This window comes from Nerophis ophidion, linkage group LG15, assembly GCF_033978795.1.
Source record: "Nerophis ophidion isolate RoL-2023_Sa linkage group LG15, RoL_Noph_v1.0, whole genome shotgun sequence".
NCBI classification, from domain to species: domain Eukaryota; kingdom Metazoa; phylum Chordata; class Actinopteri; order Syngnathiformes; family Syngnathidae; genus Nerophis; species Nerophis ophidion.
The window spans coordinates 11,968,323-11,988,520 of NC_084625.1; the positions used below are offsets into that span (position 1 = coordinate 11,968,323).

Genomic DNA, 20,198 nt, shown 5'->3' on the forward strand with positions numbered 1-20,198 from the left:
CGGGTACTCCGGCTTCCTCCCACTTCCAAAGACATGCACCTGGGGATAGGTTGATTGGCAACACTAAATTGGCCCTAGTGTGTGAATGTGAGTGTGAATGTTGACTGTCTATCTGTGTTGGCCCTGCGATGAGGTGGCGACTTGTCCAGGGTGTACCCCGCCTTCCGCCCGATTGTAGCTGAGATAGGCGCGACCCCGATAGGGAATATATATATTTATATATACATTTATAAATACCCAAAATGTTTGAGAATTGGGATGAATGACAATCGCGGGTTGGATGTGAATCCATTTTTTGTGCACCCCTATAAGTTCTACTTTTTTTTTTTTTAAGGGACATAGCCCTGTTGTGCAAAACAAAAATGTCCTCTGCAGAGGACGTGCTAAGAAGTTATACATTCAAGCGTAACAAAGCGTATTATTATTTTTTTTTATGATCATTAGCGTTATGTGCGACTTTCCTTTTTGCTCTTTTTTTCACTTCATTTTCTCTCTTCTTGCATCCAATTGCCGATAGCGAGGAGCCGCACTTTGAACGCCATGTGGGCATAAGTAATGGGTCGCTGGCGTGCGAGAATGAGGCTTCTTTCCACGAAGGCGGGCTTAGAACTCCACTCCCTAAAAGAAAAATTCGAGCCCACGTCGCGTCTCACGTCAAGCGGGGCCCCGGGAGGTCAAAGTTCACACGCACAGGAGGGCGTGCGAGCAGCAGAAGATCTCCTTGAAGGTCTTCCTCATCTCCTGGCTGCGGAAGGCGTAGATGATGGGGTCGATGACGGAGTTGCACATGATGAGTATCAGGTACATGTTGAAGTGCGACATGAAGCAGGTGCAGTAGGGGTTGCGGGGGCAGCTGATCATGAGGATGAGGTGCAGGAAGAAGGGCGCCCAGCACACCACGAAGACGCCCAGCAGGATGGTGAGCGTGATGGCGCCCTTCATGTTGGCCCGCTGCTGCACGGGGCCGTTGCCCGGCAGCGCGGCGATGCGCTTCATGTGCAGGCGCGCCAGCAGGAACATGTGCACGTAGAGCGAGGCCATGAGCACCAGCATGGTGAAGAACATGCTGATGAGGCAGATGAGCACGGTGGTGCTCTCCGAGTAGACGATGAAGAGCACGCCCGACACGATGCAGCCCACCCAGATGCTGCTGATGACCAGCGTGGCCCGCCGGAAGGTGACGATGTTGTGGTAGCGCAGCGCGTAGAAGATGGTGATGTAGCGGTCGATGGCGATGGCCAGCAGGCTGCAGATGGACGCCAGCAGCGAGCTGCAGATCATGGAGTCGAAGACGTTGTCCATGCTCTTGACCAGCGTGACGGGGACGCTCAGGCTGCCGCCGTTGATGAGCGCGATGACGATGGTTTCCGAGGCGTTGGAGGCGCTCACCAGCATGTCGGCCACCGCCAGGCTGCAGATGAAGAAGTACATGGGCGAGTGCAGGTTCTTGTTCTTCACGATGGCCACCACCACCAGGATGTTCTCCAGCAGGCTGATGATGCCCAAGGTCAGGAAGACCTCGGTGGAGATCAGCAGCTGCTCGTAGCATCCCGCCGAGGAGACCCGCCTGCCCGCCGCGTCCTCCTTGGAGAGCAGGGTCCCCGGGGTTGGAGTGCGGTTGTTGTAGTCCGTGGTGTTCATCGCGCCTCCTCTTTCCATCTCCTCGCTCCTAAGAACTCTCCATCAAGAGGGTCAGGACTCCGCCTCTTCAGCCTCAACTGACGCTCTCCCTCAAGGGTGGAGGAGGAGGCGAGTGCGAGAGGCAGAGGGTCTCGGGCGAGTGAGAGCTGGGAGGGCGGACCCCCGACGAGAAGAAGTGTGATCTTCCCGCTCTCTTTCTCGCTGCTCTTATAGCCTCTCACACACCCCCCTTTCTCCTCACTAAATCCTCAACTATTGGCTGGCGGTGAGCTGGGGGGGCGGGGCCAGGCGCATGTGGACGCTCATGAATGAAGGCAGTAGAAGTGCACATTTTTATTCCATGTTTCAAAGTAAAAGTAGCACAATTCAAAGTTGAAGTCGCCCGCATGTGTTGCACCTTTCAGAGTAAAAGTAGCACACATTTGTAACATGTTTATGGAGTAAAAGTAGTGCACATTTATTTCATATGTCAAAGTAAAAATAAAACACATTTATTGCATATTTCAAAATAAAAGTTGCACACATTTGAAACATGTTTATGGAGTAAAAGTAGTGCACATTTATTAGGTTTTGCAAAGTAGAAATAAAACTGATTTAATACATAATTCAAAGTAAAAGTTGCACACATTCAAAGTAAAAGTTGCACACATTTGTTACATGTTTATGGAGTAAAAGTAGTGCACATTTATTAGGTTTGTCAAAGTAAAAATATAACACATTTATTGCATATTTCAAAGTAAAAGTTGCAAACATATGTAACATGTTTATGGAGTAAAAGTAGTGCACATTTATTACATTTTACAAAGTAAAAATTAAACGGATTTATTACATATTTCAAAGTAAAAGTTGCACACATTTGTTATATGTTTATGGAGTAAAAGTAGTGCACATTTATTAGGTTTGTCAAAGTAAAAATATAACACATTTATTGCATATTTCAAAGTAAAAGTTGCAAACATATGTAACATGTTTATGGAGTAAAAGTAGTGCACATTTATTACATTTTACAAAGTAAAAATTAAACGGATTTATTACATATTTCAAAGTAAAAGTTGCACACATTTGCTACATGTTTATGGAGTAAAAGTAGTGCACATTTATTACGTTTTGCAAAGTAGAAATAAAACTGATTTATTACATATTTCAAAGTAAAAGTTGCACACATTTGTTACATGTTTATGTAACAAAAGTAGTGCACATTTATTAGGTATGGCAAAGTAAAAATAAAACACATTTATTACATATTTCAAAGCAAAAGTTGCACACATTTGTTACATGTTTATGGAGGAAAAGTAGTGCACATTTACGTATTTCAAAGTAAAAGTAGCACATTTCAAAGTTGAAGTCGCCCGCATGTGTTCTACCTTTCAAAGTAAAAGTAGCAAATATTTGTAACATGTTTATGGAGTAAAAGTAGTGCACATTTATTACGTTTTGCAAAGTAGAAATAAAACTGACATATTTCAAAGTAAAAGTTGCACACATTTGTTACATGTTATGTAACAAAAGTAGTGCACATTTATTAGGTATGGCAAAGTAAAAATAAAACACATTTATTACATATTTCAAAGCAAAAGTTGCACACATTTGTTACATGTTTATGGAGTAAAAGTAGTGCACATTTACGTATTTCAAAGTAAAAGTAGCACATTTCAAAGTTGAAGTCGCCCGCATGTGTTCTACCTTTCAAAGTAAAAGTAGCAAATATTTGTAACATGTTTATGGAGTAAAAGTAGTGCACATTTATTACGTTTTGCAAAGTAAAAATAAAACTGATTTATTACATATTTCTAAGAAAAAGTTGCACACATTTGTTACATGTTTATGGAGTAAAAGTAGTGCACATTTATTAGGTATGTCAAAGTAAAAATAAAACACATTTATTGCATATTTCAAAGTAAAAGTTGCACACATTTGTTACATGTTTATGGCGTAAAAGTAGTGCACATTTACTGTATTTTAAAGTAAAAGTAGCACATTTAAAAGTTGCAGTCGCCCGCATGTGTTGTACCTTTCAAAGTAAAAGTAGCAAACATTTGTAACATGTTTATGGAGTAAAAGTAGTGCACATTTATTACGTTTTGCAAAGTAAAAATAAAACTGATTTATTACATATTTCAAAGTAAAAGTTGTACACATTTGTTACATGTTTATGGAGTAAAAGTAGTGCACACTTATAAGGTATGGCAAAGTAAAAATAAAACACATTTATTGCATATTTCAAAGTAAAAGTTGCACACATTTGTTACATGTTTATGGCGTAAAAGTAGTGCACATTTACTGTATTTCAAGGTAATAGTAGCACATTTCAAAGTTGAAGTCGCCCGCATGTGTTGCACCTTTCAAAGTAAAAGTAGCAAACATTTGTAACATGTTTATGGAGTAAAAGTAGTGCACATTTATTACATTTTGCAAAGTAAAAATAAAACGGATTTATTACATATTTCAAAGTAAAAGTTGCACACATTTGTTACATGTTTATGGAGTAAAAATAGTGCACATTTATTAGGTATGTCAAAGTAAAAATAAAACACCTTTATTACATATTTCAAAGTAAAAGTTGCACACATTTGTTACATGTTTATGGCGTAAAAGTAGTGCACATTTACTGTATTTCAAAGTAAAAGTAGCACATTTCAAAGTTGCAGTCGCCCGCATGTGTTGTACCTTTCAAAGTAAAAGTAGCAAACATTTGTAACATGTTTATGGAGTAAAAGTACTGCACATTTATTACGTTTTGCAAAGTAAAAATAAAACTGATTTATTACATATTTCAAAGTAAAAGTTGAACACATTTGTTACATGTTTATGGCGAAAAAGTAGTGCGCATTTATTAGGTATGGCAAAGTAAAAATAAAACACCTTTATTACATATTTCAAAGTAAAAGTTGCACACATTTGTTACATGTTTATGGAGTAAAAGTTTTGCACATTTATTAGGTATGGCAAAGTAAAAATAAAACCTATTTATTACATATTTCAATGTAAAAGTTGCACAGATTTATTACATGTTTATGGAGTTAAAGTAGTGGACATTTATTAGGTTTTGCAAAGTAAAAATAAAACTGATTTATTACATATTTCAAAGTAAAAGTTGCACACATGTGTTACATGTTTATGTAACAAAAGTAGTGCACATTTATTAGGTATGTCAAAGTAAAAATAAAACAGATTTATTACATATTTCAAAGTAAAAGTTGCACACATGTGTTACATGTTTATGTAACAAAAGTAATGTTTGTTTCCATGACAACCCATTAGTTTTCACCTGTCCTCATGTCACGCACCTGATTCATTTGGACTCATGCACCTGTTGTCAATCACCACATCTCCATTCAAGCCTGCAGTTGCCAGGCAGTCAGCCTGGCGACATCACCCGCTATACATCCTTGATATTCATGCTGATGATCCATGCTGCTCTTTTCTCGTTCCAAGTAAGTTTTCTTTATTCATGCCATAGTTTGCAAGTTTTGTTTTATGTCCATAGTTCTGCTTTTGTGCGAGTTTTTCTTTATACCCTTTGTTTTTGTAGTACTTTTGGGTGTTAAAATTAAAAGATGTCATTACCTTGACGCCATGTCTGATCCAGTCGCTTCGTACCTCGGGAAAACAATCCACACCATAGTCCTAGTCTTGACACTTAGCAAGTGATGCTTATCAATAAAACTGTCTAATCTTGATACAAATCATTTTTCAAGGACTTTTGAAAACTGTGACAGTATAAGAAATAGGTCTATAGTTAGTGAACTGATGCTCATCTCCACTTTTGAAGACGGGAATAACTTTTGCCGTTTTAATTTTCATTGGAACGACACATTTTATAAAAATAAATATTCCATGTATAAAAGTGAGGGGAACAGCTAGAAATCAACAATTTCTTTGATCAGAGAAATGTCCAAGTCACAGCAGTCTGTTGACTTCTTGTTTTTCTGAGAATGTACAAACCCCGTTTCCATATGAGTTGGGAAATTGTGTTAGATGTAAATATAAACGGAATACCATTATTTGCAAATCATTTTCAACTTGTATTCAGTTGAATATGCTACAAAGACAACATATTTGATGTTCAAACTCATAAAAAAAAATTTTTTTGCAGATAATCATCAACTTTAGAATTTGATGCCAGCAACACGTGACAAAGAAGTTGGAAAAGGTGGCGATTAATACTGATAAAGTTGAGGAATGCTCATCAAACACTTATTTGGAACATCCCACAGGTGTGCAGGCTAATTGCGAACAGGTGGGTGCCATGATTGGGTATAAAAACAGCTTCCCAAAAAATGCTCAACCTTTCACAAGAAAGGATGTGTCGAGGTCAAACAGTTTAAGAACAACGTTTCTCAAAGTGCAATTGCAAGGAATTTAGGGATTTCAGCATCTACGGTCCATAATATCATCAAAAGGTTCAGAGAATCTGGAGAAATCACTCCACGTAAGCGGCATGGCCGGAAACCAACATTGAATGACCGTGACCTTCGATCCCTTAGACGGCACTGTATAAAAAAAACAACATCAATCTCTAAAGGATATCACCACATGGGCTCAGGAACACTTCAGAAAACCACTGTCACTAAATACAGTTGGTCGCTACATCTGTAAGTGCAAGTTAAAGCTCTACTATGCAAAGCGAAAGCCATTTATCAACAACATCCAGAAATGCCGCCGGCTTCTCTGGGCCCGAGATCATCTAAGATGGACTGATGCAAAGTGGAAAAGTGTTCTGTGGTCTGACGAGTCCACATTTCAAATTGTTTTTGGAAACATTTGACATCGTGTCATCCGGACCAAAGGGGAAGCGAACCATCCAGACTGTTATCGATGCAAAGTTCAAAAGCCAGCATCTGTGATGGTATGGGGGTGCATTAGTGCCCAAGGCATGGGAAACTTACACTTAAGTTAAGTGAATTATTATTTGCAAAAAAAAAAAAGTTTATGAATTTGAATAATCAAATATGTTGTCTTTGTAGAGAAATTAATTGAATATGGGTTGAAAAGGATTTGCAAATCATTGTATTCCCCAAGTGGAGGAGTTCAAGTACCTAGGAGTCTTGTTCACGAGTGAGGGAAGAGTGGATCGTGAGATCGACAGGCGGATCGGTGCGGCGTCTTCAGTAATGCGGACGTTGTACCGATCCGTTGTGGTGAAGAAGGAGCTGAGCCGGAAGGCAAAGCTCTCAATTTACCGGTCGATCTACGTTCCCATCCTCACCTATGGTCATGAGCTTTGGGTCATGACCGAAAGGATAAGATCACGGGTACAAGCGGCCGAAATGAGTTTCCTCCGCCGTGTGGCGGGGCTCTCCCTTAGAGATAGGGTGAGAAGCTCTGCCATCCGGGAGGAACTCAAAGTAAAGCCGCTGCTCCTTCACATCGAGAGGAGCCAGATGAGGTGGTTCGGGCATCTGGTCAGGATGCCACCCGAACGCCTCCCTAGGGAGGTGTTTAGGGCACGTCCAACCGGTAGGAGGCCACGGGGAAGACCCAGGACACGTTGGGAAGACTATGTCTCCCGGCTGGCCTGGGAACGCCTCGGGATCCCCCGGGAAGAGCTAGACGAAGTGGCTGGGGAGAAGGAAGTCTGGGTTTCCCTGCTTAGGCTGTTGCCCCCGCGACCCGACCTCGGATAAGCGGAAGATGATGGATGGATGTATTCCGTTTATATTTACATCTAACACAATTCCCCAACTCATATGGCAACGGGGTTTGTACAATTTCTGTGATTTCACTTTCATGAACAGGAAAAATGAAAAAATGATTTTCACTTGCTTTGAATGGGTTATTTACTAAATTCGACACTGTTTTCGGGCTGTACATATTCATTTGCTAAATGGACATTCACAAAGAAGGTGTTAAAAGCATCCGTTATTTCCTCAGGGTCATTTATGGTTTGATTATTTTCTAAGAAATAGCTCGGTTGTTCCTTATTGGTCTTTAAAACTTGCCACCTTCCCTGGATGCTATTTTTATGTTGTTCAAATAGGTTACAGAAATGTGTTCTTTTGCTGTGCTTTATTATTCGTGTTAACTTATTTTTGTACGTTTTTATATCTGTATTCAGTTTCTTTGGTTCTTTGGACAGTGCTTATCATACATACAGTTTTATGAAAGTGTTAAGACAAGTTTCATATGCCTCATGCGGGTCTGTGGAGGTATAAACCTCCCCCCAGTCTTGGGTTCATAACTCAGACTTGAATGCTGCCATAGTTTCTGGTGTTTGGTGTCTATATTGAACTGCTTTTTTTATTTATTTTCTTATAAAAGAAATTGTGGAAAATGCTGAATACAGGTAGATGATCACTTATGTCATTTGATTCTCCGGTTGATTGGTGAAAATGTTATTTATCAAAGTGGCAAAGTCGACTGTTTTGTGATAAGGGGAAGTAAATTGTTGCTGCGCAATCCTGTTATAAAATCTGTGGGGTCATGAAGATTACCGTATTTTTCGGACTATAAGTCGCAGTTTTTTTCATAGTTTGCCCGGGGGTGCGACTTATACTCAGGAGCGACTTATGTGTGAAATTATTAACACATTACCGTAAAATATCAATTAATATTATTTAGCTCATTCACGTAAGAGACTAGACGTATAAGATTTCATGGGATTTAGCAATTAGGAGTGACAGATTGTTTGGTAAACGTATAGCATGTTCTATATTTTATAGTTATTTGAATGACTCTTACCATAATATGTTACGTTAACATACCAGGCACCTTCTCAGTTGGTTATTTATGGGTCATATATTATTAGCACGGTGGCAGAGGGGTTAGTGCGTCTGCCTCACAATACGAAGGTCCTGCAGTCCTGGGTTCAATTCCAGGCTGAGGATCTTTCTGTGTGGAGTTTGCATGTTCTCCCCGTGAATGCGTGGGTTCCCTCCGGGTACTCCGGCTTCCTCCCACTTCCAAACACATGCAACTGGGGATAGGTTGATTGGCAACACTAAATTGGCCCTAGTGTGTGAATGTGAGTGTGAATGTTGTCTGTCTATCTGTGTTGGCCCTGCGATGAGGTGGCGACTTGTCCAGGGTGTACCCCGCCTTCTGCCCGATTGTAGCTGACATAGGCGCCAGCGCCCCCCGCGACCCCGAAAGGGAATAAGCGGTAGAAAATGGATGGATGGATATTATTATCATATTATTCAGCCTGTTGTTCACTATTCTTTATGTATTTTAAATTGCCTTTCAGATGTCTATGACAGTTTGGTCTATGTCTTAGTTTTTCCTCTGCATTTGTCTTTGTTTCCTGTCTTTAGTTCCTGTCAGCACTCTTATTTTGGTTCTGTTTCCTGTTTGTCTCCCTGAGTGCTGTGTCCCCTCAGCTGTGGCTGATTGGCACCTGGCCACACCTGGTGTCAATCAGCCAGCCACTATTTAGACCTGTTTTCTCCTCCAGTCAATGCTGGATTATTGTCGTGTCGTGTCGTTTCGTTGTATGCTGTAAGCCAGTGGTCCCCAAACACCGGGCCACCGGGCCGTGGCCCGATTGATATTATTTTTTATTAAATCAACATTAAAAACATAATATACACTTACAATTAGTGCACCAACCACAAAAACATCCCTTTTTAATGACAAAAATAAAAAAAAAATTTATTAAAATAAAGTCCCCCCCCCCCCGGGCCGCGGGACAAATTATTAAGCGTTGACCGGTCCGCGGATACAAAAAGGTTGGGGACCACTGCTGTAAGCTACTTCTGTTCACTCTGCTCATGCCATAGTTCCTTCGTGTCACAGCAAGTGTTTTTGTTTCTAGTCCACAGTTAGCCTTTGTGCTAGTTTTTGTTCATAGCCAAGTTTGTTCTCCGCCTTGTGCGCGCCTTTTGTTTGTACCCTTTTGTTTGTTCCTGTTTTAGTGTTAAATTAAATCATGTTTTCCCACACAATCCCTGCCGCCTTCTCTGCATCTTGGGGTTCGTCACAAACACAAAGTGACAGTCTATTCTTGGTGTAGGGCAGGGGTGTCAAACTCAAATACAGAGTGGGCCAAAATTTAAAACCGAACAAAGCCGCGGGCCGAGGTTGAACAAATTAACCTTTTAATAGGGACCCAAAAGAGTTTTGCATTGAATCTTGAACAAGCAGGGCTTACAGTATATAAATTTATAGTGACATGCAAAATTGAGTTTCAAATAATAATAATAATTAAAAAAATATCAATGGCATAACAAATACAATTTAAATAAAAATGGAATGCCTCTTTTCGACGGCGGGGTTGAGGTGGACGGGGTTTGGTGATAGCGGGGGGTGTATATTGTAGCGTCCCGGAAGAGTTAGTGCTGCAAGGGCTTGTGGGTATTTGTTCTGTTGTTTTTATGTTGTGTTACAGTGCGGGTGTTCTCCCAAAATGTGTCATTCTTGTTTGGTGTGGGTTCACAGTGTGGTGCATATCTGTAACAGTGTTAAAGTTGTTTATACAGCCACCCTCAGTGTGACCTGTATGGCTGTAGACCAATTATGCGTTGCATTCACTTGTGTGTGTGTATAAGCCGCATATATTATGTGACTGGGCTGGCACGCAGTATGGAAGAAAAGCGGACGTGGCGACAGGTTGTAGAGAACGCCAAAGGCAGTGCCTTTAAGGCCCACCCCCAATATTGTTGGGGAGGGACACTGAACTTCGGGAGTCTCCTGGGAAAATCGGGAGGGTTGGCAAGTAAGAGTGTTAGCGGTGAATGCGGTGTTACAGCAGCGGGCCAGCTCTAATGTTAATTTGATATTGCCTCAAGGGCCAAGTGAAATTACACGGCGGGCCAAACTTGGCCCGCGGGCCAGAGTTTGACACCCATGGTGTAGGGTTTTATCAAAAAAAAAAAAAATTCCCAAAATATATATGTTTTTTTTTCCTTCTTTATTATGCATTTTCGGCAGGTGCGACTTATACTCCGGAGCGACTTATGCTCCAAAAAATACGGTAATATTAAAATCACCGCACACAATATGGGTCTCGTTTGACTTAATAAACAAATAATCAAATTTTTGATTGAACGTGTCTAGACACGATCCAGGCGTTCTTTAAACACTACTGACATTTATTTTTTGGGGGATTTTTGTACTTCAAGTTCACGGTGGCAGAGGGGTTAGTGCGTCTGCCTCACAATACGAAGTTCCTGCAGTCCTGGGTTCAAATCCAGGCTCGGGATCTTTCTGTGTGGAGTTTGCATGTTCTCCCCGTGAATGCGTGGGTTCCCTCCGGGTACTCCGGCTTCCTCCCACTTCCAAAGACATGCACCTGGGGATAGGTTGATTGGCAACACTAAATTGGCCCTAGTGTGTGAATGTGAGTGTGAATGTTGTCTGTCTATCTGTGTTGGCCCTGTGATGAGGTGGCGACTTGTCCAGGGTGTACCCTGCCTTCCGCCCGATTGTAGCTGAGATAGGCGCCAGCGCCCCCCGCAACCCCGAAAGGGAATAAGCGGTAGAAAATGGAAAAAATGGAAGTTCTACAGTTATACTTTCAAAGACTCCAGCTATAGCAGTTGATTTACTATCAATTTTCCAACAGTTTAAATCATGATTCACCAAAAGTGCTACTCATCCTCTCCTTTTTCCAACTCCTGTAGTGAATAATTCATAACCTTCCAATCTCATTTCACAACGCTTGTTCTCATTGAGCCAAGTCCCTGAGACTGCAATAACACTACATTTGTTTGAACTGGCTCAGGTATTCTCTAATATTTTCATAGTTTTCATACAAGCTTCGGCTATTAAAATGTATTATTGTCAATGGTTTGTCCACATTCACACATTTAAATTGTTCATCTGTGTTGTACTCACAGTTTCTGGTAATATCATTGTAAAAATTACAATCCGAATCTATGTCACTGCCAAACTCTTTTGAATTGCAGCTGTAATTGATATTGCCATAGAAGTCTAGTTGGATGTGATTAGAATGATCATACAGTTCTCAACTGTTAATATTATCAGTATTTCTACATTTTAATTATTTATCACCAACATTGGTAAATATATTTTTTCATTCACTTTCCATTATATTTTAGTTTTTTCTTTTTTCTTTGCACAGAGAACACATTTGTATCCACTTCCACTGAAACACTTGCACTGGGTCGGCGCCTCAGGCTACTGCATCCGGGCTGCATGTCTGGAGCTCCTGGGTCCTAAAGTCCACCCCTTCTGGGTGCCTGTCTTGGTTGGGGCCTGCTGGGTCTAGCCCTCGTGTCGATTGTGGTATCTTGGTGCTGCATGGTATTCCGAGGTGCTGCAAGCCGGCGAGCTGCTTGGGTAGTGACTTTGTCTGTCAGCATGTCTGTGATCTTCTTTTAATTAATTTTTTTATGTATTATTATTATTATTTATTATCCATCCATTTTCTACCACTTATTCCCTTTTGGGGTTCGCGGGGGGCGCTTGCGCCTATCTCAGCTACAATCGGGCGGAAGGCGGTGTACACCCTGGACAAATCGCATTTCATCGCAGGGCCAACACAGATAGACAGACAACATTCACACCCACATTCACACACTAGGGCCAATTTAGTGTTGCCAATCAACTTATCCCCAGGTGCATGTTTTTGGAAGTGGGAGGGAGCCGGAGTACCCGGAGGGAACCCACGCATTCACGGGGAAAACATGCAAACTTATTATTTATTATAATTGTATATATATATATATATATATATATATATATATATATATACATATATATCTATATATCTATATATCTATATATATATATATATATATATATATATATATATATATATATATATATATATATATATATATATATATATATGCTGGGGTAGTGACCTTGTCTGTCAGCATGTCTGTGATCTTCTTTTAATTATTTTTTTTATGTGTAATTATTATCATTATTTTTATTATTTATATATATATATATATATATATATATATATATATATATATATATATATATATATATATATATATATATATATATATATATATATATATATAACTTTTTTTCCCCCGCCCTCAGGGGGTGGATTTGATAGGGCGGTTGCTGGTTGTTCCATCTGTATCATTGGGGTCCCTGCAGGTGGTGTGGGTTGTTCCCCTGGCTCTGTGCTGGGCGGTCCTGACTCGGGTGGGGTGGCCTGGGGTTGTGGGGGGTCCCTAGGGCGTCTCGCCTTTCTGCCCGTGTGGAGTATGGTCTCTCGCTGGCTTGAGGGCTGGCTGTCCCCTGCTTCTCCCGTGCCTTGTCCTTGTCCTCTTCCAGGTCTGCGGCCTGCTGCTGGCTCTTCCGGGCGGCACGGTGGACTGGGCTCTAGGGTTCCTGTCGTTGGCCGGCCTGGCCATGTGGGGCCGGTGGTCCCTGGTTCCCTGGGCGCCACACCTGCTGTTTGTGGTCCGGGCTCTCTGGGTGGCTGGGGCCACACACACTGGGAGTCAAATATATTGTACATACAAATACACATATACTTACTTACACACCGTTACTCATACATACATACATACATACATACATACATACATAGGTACCTACGCTCCCACATACATACACAAATACAGTACATACCTACGTACTCAAAGTTCGTACATCCGTACACACATTCACTTTACAAACATACATATACACATTCTGTACATATACATGTACATATACATACGTATACTCATGCACATAATCACATTTCATTAAACATATATATACGTTGTTGCCCTAGGGGAAACTGGGTAACACATAGCACACTGACAAAGCTTAACCTATTGTCACCATAACATGAGATTTTCCAATAATGTTACCTTTTCTTTGTCCATTTTTGCTCGCTGTTTTTGAGCTCATGACCCAACAGTAACTCATCGCCATTACATTTCCCTGAGCTACGGAATGGGCCGAGGGTCGAAAAGGAGTCGGCTTGCGCGTTAATAAAATCAGTGTTATTAAAGGAACTTATAGTTAACGCGATATCGCCTTAACTTTGACAGCCCTGAAAAAAAAAAAAATATATATATATATATATATATATGTATGTGTGGGAAAAATCACAAGACTATTTCATCTCTACAGAACTGTTTCATGAGGGGTTCCCTCAATCATCAGGAGATTTTAATGGAAGCATTCACATACAATGGTTTATATAGGGCAGAGAGTGGGTGGGTACAGGCAGGCGTAGGGCGTGGTGATTGGCTCATGTGTTACCTAGGAGGTGTTTCCGTCTGTGGCGGCATGTTGAAATGATTTCACTGCGCTTGTTGAGGGATGACAGGTCTGGATGATATATAATAAACAGTTTCTCTTTCAAGCATAGGTTGCATCTTTTATTAGCACTGTTGTAAGGTGTGTTGGATGCAAGAATTGGCCATGTTATTGAATATTCAACATTATTTTCTTTGAGGTTCCAAATGTGCTTGCTGAGTTCTGTAGAATTCCGCAAGTTCTGGTTTCTAAAGGAGGCCTTGTGATTATTCGGTTAATTCTACGTATGTGTCGGATGTGTTAATGTCCTTGCGTGTTACCTTTGCTTGGTCAACGACTGATGTCTGTAAGCACCCCCCATTGAGTGGGGCAATCAGGTTTCTTGCAACAGTTACATTCCTTATTGGTTTCAGAGTCGTTTAGTCTGGGGGTAGGCAGTCCTTTTGCAATTGCTTTGTTGTGGTTTGAAATGATTTGTTGTATGTTGTTCATACAGCTGTAGCTCAATTTAATGTTGTTCTTGTTGAATATTTTTCTTAGGGTGTTGCCTTTGGGGAAGTGTTTGTCGATCAGAGTGAGGAACTTGTGGCCGATATTGGTTGAGACGTTTTTGCTGAATGGGGGGTTGTACCAGATGATGTTTCGTTTTCTGCTCTTTTTTGGTTGGTTTCCTGGCGTGGGTTCATAGGTGAGAGTATATATATATATATATATATATATATATATATATATATATATATATATATATATATATATATATATATATATATATATATATATATATATATATATATATATATATATATATATATATATATATAATCAAATGCACTGTAGTTTTATAATAATATCATGAGTGTAATCCTTATACTTTTCTATTCATAAATAATTCACAGTTACCAGCCATGAGAGCAGCCATAACTGTTATTTATTGTTTGTTGTGTTTAATCTGCACCTAATACAATAGCCGACTTTATTTATCATGTTTGATGACAACAAAGCGTTCAGTTCTTCTATTCTATCGTCGTCACGACTGCGAGCAAGGACGTTAACAAAGAACGTCATCTGCCAGCAGGCTCCATTCAAGGCTATGCGGAGGATGAATGTTAGGTTTAAGGAATTTTTTTTCCACCTTCAGGCAAAAGGGAACGCTTTTGAAGACACTCTTTTTCTTGAAGAGTCAAATATCATGAGCTCACCATAGGTTTTTTTTTTTTTTTATCCGTGCGCACATTGTTTTAGATAGATGGATAGATAGATAGATAGATAGATAGATAGATAGATAGATGGATAGATAGTAGGGGTGTGGAAAAAAATAGATTCGAATACATTGTGCAAATCAAAATCGATTCTCTTTTTTTTTTCTTTAAATCGATTTTATTTTTTTATTTTTTTTAGTCAATCCAACAAACCACTACACAGCAATACCATAACAATGCAATCCAATTCCAAAACCAAACCTGACCCAGCAACACTCAGAACTGCAATAAACAGAGCAATTGAGAGGAGACACAAACACGACACAGAACAAACCAAAAGTGGTGAAACAAAAATGAATATTATCAACAACAGTATCAATATTAGTTATAATTTCAGCATAGCAGTGATTAAAAATCCCTCATTGACATTATCATTAGACATTTATAAAAATTAAAAAAAAAGTGTCACAGTGGCTTACAATTGCATCGCATCTCATAAGCTTGACAACACACCGTGTCCAATGTTTTCACAAAGATAAAATAAGTCATATTTTTGTTTCGTTTAATAGTTAAAACAAATTTACAATATTGCAATCAGTTGATAAAACATTTTCCTTTACAATTATAAAAGTTGTTTTTTTTTAAATCTACTACTCTGCTAGCACTTCAGCAGACTGGGGTAGATCCTGCTGAAATCCTATGTATTGAATGAATACAGAATCGTTTTGGATCGGAAAAATATCGTTTTTGAATTGAGAATCGAATCGAATCGAAAAAATCGATATATTATCGAATCGTGACCCCAAGAATCGATATTGAATCGAATCGTGGGACACCCAAAGATTCACAGCCCTAATATATATATATATATATATGTATGAATGTGTGTATGTATATAGTAATGAATTTTTAAATGAACATACTTCAAGTTCTGCGATAAGGTGGCGACTTGTCCAGGGTGTACCCCGCCTTCCGCCCGATTGTAGCTGAGATAGGTGCCAGCGCCCCTCCGCGACCCCAAAAGGGAATAAGCGGTAGAAAATGGATGGATGGATACTTCAAGTTTAGGGCTTTTCTCAGCTTTTTTTGAAAGTTAGATTACAAAGAGATTATTTAATTACAGATCATGATTAATCGGATTTATTTTTTTTTAGCTGCTTGACAGCACAACTGTTAACTTGTTGAAATTCCCCCATCAAGACCTTCTCATACACTAATGTGGCACCTCTGAAACGTGCGTATTTCAAATTTTGTAGTACTAAACAAACGTTGAAAGAACGCTTCTCCGCAAGACAAAGCCTCGAACATAAAAATCAATGATGCAGTTTGCTACCAGGAAAATGACATTCTTTCATAACTAAATCTGAGAGGTCTAATCATACTTGTGACATTCTCACTGAAAGATGACATTGTGCGGATTCATCTTTGAATCAATGCATGTGTTACAGCGGAGTCTGTACCGGCTCATCCAGCTGATTGTGGGTCGCCTTTTAAAACACCTTCATCAGAAAAGCTGCAGGCGACTGTCGTCACAAAAAAAAAAAAAATGTCGTCCGCTCATCCGAATAAGTTGTGACAACCTCACAGAAACGTTTGCATCACTGGATCCTGAATATGATGCTTTTTTTTTTCTTGGTGTCCTACAACATTTCTGGTTCTCTCCTCGTCGGCTCAGCGTTGTTTAATCACGCCGGCCTCCAGGGTGTTTGTGCTTGTGCCTCACTTGCGTTCAATCAGACTCCTGTTGACTCCGCTGCTGCCGCTAATAATTCTTCATTTGGCTCTCTGGTCAGGTACTCGCTGTAGTCCTGAATTAGTGCGCTGGCAGTGCAGCATCTCGCCCAATGAAAGCGGTTTCTTGTTTGAACGACTACAGAAGACTTCATCAGGCACGGTCGATACAGATCTAATAGTCCTTGGGTATCCTTTACGTTTTTGTACCAAGTACCAGTACTTTTAAAAAGGTAATTTTACAATTGAAAACATGCACATTTTTATGGAATGATTAAAAAGATGCTTGCCCTTTTTATTTGAATGGGGATTATCATTGATCATCAATCAATGTTTATTTATGTAGCCCTCAGTCAAAAGTGTCTCAAAGGGCTGCACAAGCCACAACCACATCGGGGCAAGGAAAAACTCAACCCAGTGGGATGACAATGAGAAACCTTGGAGAGGACCGCAGATGTGTGTGAAGTGAGAGTCCAGTCCATAGTGGATTAAACATAATAGTGAGAGTCCAGTCCATAGTGGATCTAACATAATAGTGAGAGTCCAGTCCATAGTGGATCTAACATAATAGTGAGAATCCAGTCCATAGTGGATCTAACATAATAGTGAGAATCCAGTCCATAGTGGATCTAACATAATAGCGAGAATCCAGTCCATAGTGGATCTAACATAATAGTGAGAATCCAGTCCATAGTGGATCTAACATAATAGTGAGAGTCCAGTCCATAGTGGATCCAACATAATAGTGAGAGTCCAGTCCATAGTGGATCTAACATAATAGTAAGAGTCCAGTCCATAGTGGATCCAACATAAAAGTGAGAGTCCAGTCCATAGTGGATCCAACATAATAGCGAAAGTCCAGTCCATAGTGGATCTAACATAATACTGAGAGTCCAGTCCATAGTGGATCTAACATAATAGTGAGAGTCCAGTCCATAGTGGATTTAACATAATAGTGAGAGTCCAGTCCATAATGGATCTAACATAATAGTGAAAGTCCAGTCCATAGTGGATCTAACATAATAGTGAGAGTCCAGTCCATAGTGGATCTAACATAATAATGAGAGTCCAGTCCCTAATGGATCTGACATAATAGTGAAAGTCCCGTCCATAGTGGATCTAACATAAGAGCGAGAGTAACAGTCCATAGTGGATCCAACATAATAGCGAGAGTCCAGTCGATAGTGGAGCTAACATTATAGTGAGAGTCCAGTCCATAGTGGATCTAACATAATAGTGAGAGTCCAGTCCATAATGGATCTAACATAATAGTGAGAGTCCAGTCCATAGTGGATTTAACATAATAGTGAGAGTCCAGTCCATACTGGATCTAACAAAATAGCGAGAGTCCAGTCCATAGTGGATCTGACATAATAGCGAGAATCCAGTCCATAGTGGATCCAACATAATAGTGAGAGTCCAGTCCATAGTGGATCTGACATAACAGCGAGAGTCCAATCCATAGTGGATCCAACATAATAGTGAGAGTCCAGTCCATAGTGGATCCAACATGATAGTGAGAGTCCAGTCCATAGTGGATCTAACATAATAGTGAGAGTTCAATCCATATTGGATCTAATATAATAGTGAGAGTCCAGTCCATATTGGATCTGACATAATAGCAAGAGTCCAGTCCATAGTGGATCCAACATGATAGTGAGAGTTCAGTCCATAGTGGATCTAACATAATAGTGAGAGTCCAGTCCATAGTGGATCCAACATGATAGTGAGAGTCCAGTCCATAGTGGATCTAACATAATAGTGAGAGTTCAATCCATATTGGATCTAATATAATAGTGAGAGTCCAGTCCATAGTGGATCTGACATAATAGCAAGAGTCCAGTCCATAGTGGATCCAACATAATAGTGAGAATCCAGTCCATAGTGGATCTAACATAATAGTGGGAGTCCAGTCCATAGTGGATCTAACAAAATAGCGAGAGTCCAGTCCATAGTGGATCTAACATAATAAGGAGAGTCAAGTCCATAGCGGATCAAACATAATAGCGAGAGTCCAGTCCATAGCGGATCTAACATAATAGTCAAAGTCCAGTCCATAGTGGATCTAACATAATAGTGAGAGTTCTCTAAGTCAACCAGCATGTTTTTAAATGGGAAAATTGTGATATTAAGTCTGCTCTTACCGGAGACATCAGTGGATTATGCGTCCTCCTGCAGCAGCTGTCAAAAAAGGCAGCTGTGAGCTTGGCTTCTCTCTGAGACAGTGGCGTGTTCACCGCAGACATCCGACTTTCATGTATGACTTTACAATCTCACTAAAACACTATTGAAACAATAAGCAAATAAGGGATATTCCAGAATTATCCTAGTAAATGTGTCTAATTACATCTGAAACGCTCACACTGCCGCCGCTTTTTTTTTTTCTTTGTCTTTTTTTTTTTCTAGTCCTTCACTATCAGTATCCTCATCCACGAATCTTTCGTCCTCGCTCAAAATTAATGGGGAAATTGTCGCCTTCTCAGTCCGAATTGCTCTTACTGCTGGTGGCCATGATTGTAAACAATGTGAGGATGTGAGGAGTCCTCACACCGGTGACGTCACGCGCTCATCGTCTGCTACTTCCGGTAAAGGCAAGGCTTTTTTATTAGCGTCCAAAAGTTGCGAACTTTATCGTCGATGTTCTCTACTAAATCCTTTCAGCAAAAATATGGCAATAACGCGAAATGATCAAGTATGACACATAGAATGGACCTGCTATCCCCGTTTAAGTAAGAAAATCTCATTTCAGTAGGCCTTTAATAAATAATGTAGAAGCCTTTGTTTGCAATTACAGAAGTCAGACGTTTCCTGTCGTTCTTCAGCAGGTTTGCACACACGACCACAGGGGTTTTGGCCCATTCCTCCACACAAATCTTCTCTCGAGCTGTCAGGTTTCAGGGCTGTCGCCAATCAACACAAAGTTTCAGCTCCATCCAAAGATTTTCCATTGGATCTAGGTCTGGAGACTGGCTTGGCCACTCCAGAACTTTGATATATTTGGTATGGGGCCACTCCTTGGTTATCCTGGCTGTGTGCTTCATGTTGGAAGACGCAGCCACGACCCATCTTAAATGCTCTGACTGAGGGAAGGAGGTTTTTGGCCCTTTTCATCCCCTCCTTAAAGGGGAACATTATCACCAGACCTATGTAAGCATCAATATATACCTTGATGGTGCAGAAAAAAGACCATATATTTTTTTAACCGATTTCCGAACTCTAAATGGGTGAATTTTGGCGAATTAAACGTCTTTCTGTTTATCGCTCTTGGAGCGATGACGTCAGAACGTGACGTCTCCGAGGTAATACAGCCGCCATTTTCATTGTCAACACATTACAAACATTGGGTCTCAGCTCTGTTATTTTCCATTTTTTCGATGCTAACATGCTACGCTAATCAACGCTATCATACTATTTACCGGCGGTGCTAAAGCAGACATGGCACAGAGATGTATGGATAACCTGCAGATGCATTTGCAACGATAAAGTCAACGAAATCACAAAGGTGAGTTT

General features: G+C 40.3%; 1 protein-coding gene and 1 long non-coding RNA gene across 4 annotated transcripts in view; one reads left to right on the plus strand and one right to left on the minus strand.

Moving 5' to 3' along the window:
• The window catches only part of LOC133569827 (uncharacterized), a 90,024-nt gene that overhangs the window by 58,425 nt on the left and 11,401 nt on the right, over positions 1 to 20,198 (plus strand). Inside the window, exon 1 of one of the 3 annotated variants that reach the window (XR_009809924.1) lies at positions 5,741 to 5,881. The exons of the other annotated variants lie outside the window; for them this stretch is intronic. This is a non-coding gene — a long non-coding RNA (uncharacterized LOC133569827). Of the gene's footprint in view, positions 1 to 5,740; positions 5,882 to 20,198 lie in introns of those variants that run through there. 3 annotated transcript variants of the gene reach the window in all.
• LOC133569826 (melanocortin receptor 4-like) lies at positions 195 to 1,792 on the minus strand. Its single transcript, XM_061922446.1, has one exon. It carries the CDS (start codon positions 1,657 to 1,659, stop codon positions 682 to 684), a length of 978 nt encoding a protein of 325 aa, XP_061778430.1. The 5' UTR covers positions 1,660 to 1,792; the 3' UTR covers positions 195 to 681.

Bases quoted from the DNA above. Each gene is read 5' to 3' on its own strand.
- LOC133569826 (XM_061922446.1), bottom strand. From the start codon at position 1,659: ATGGAAAGAGGAGGCGCGATGAACACCACGGACTACAACAACCGCACT.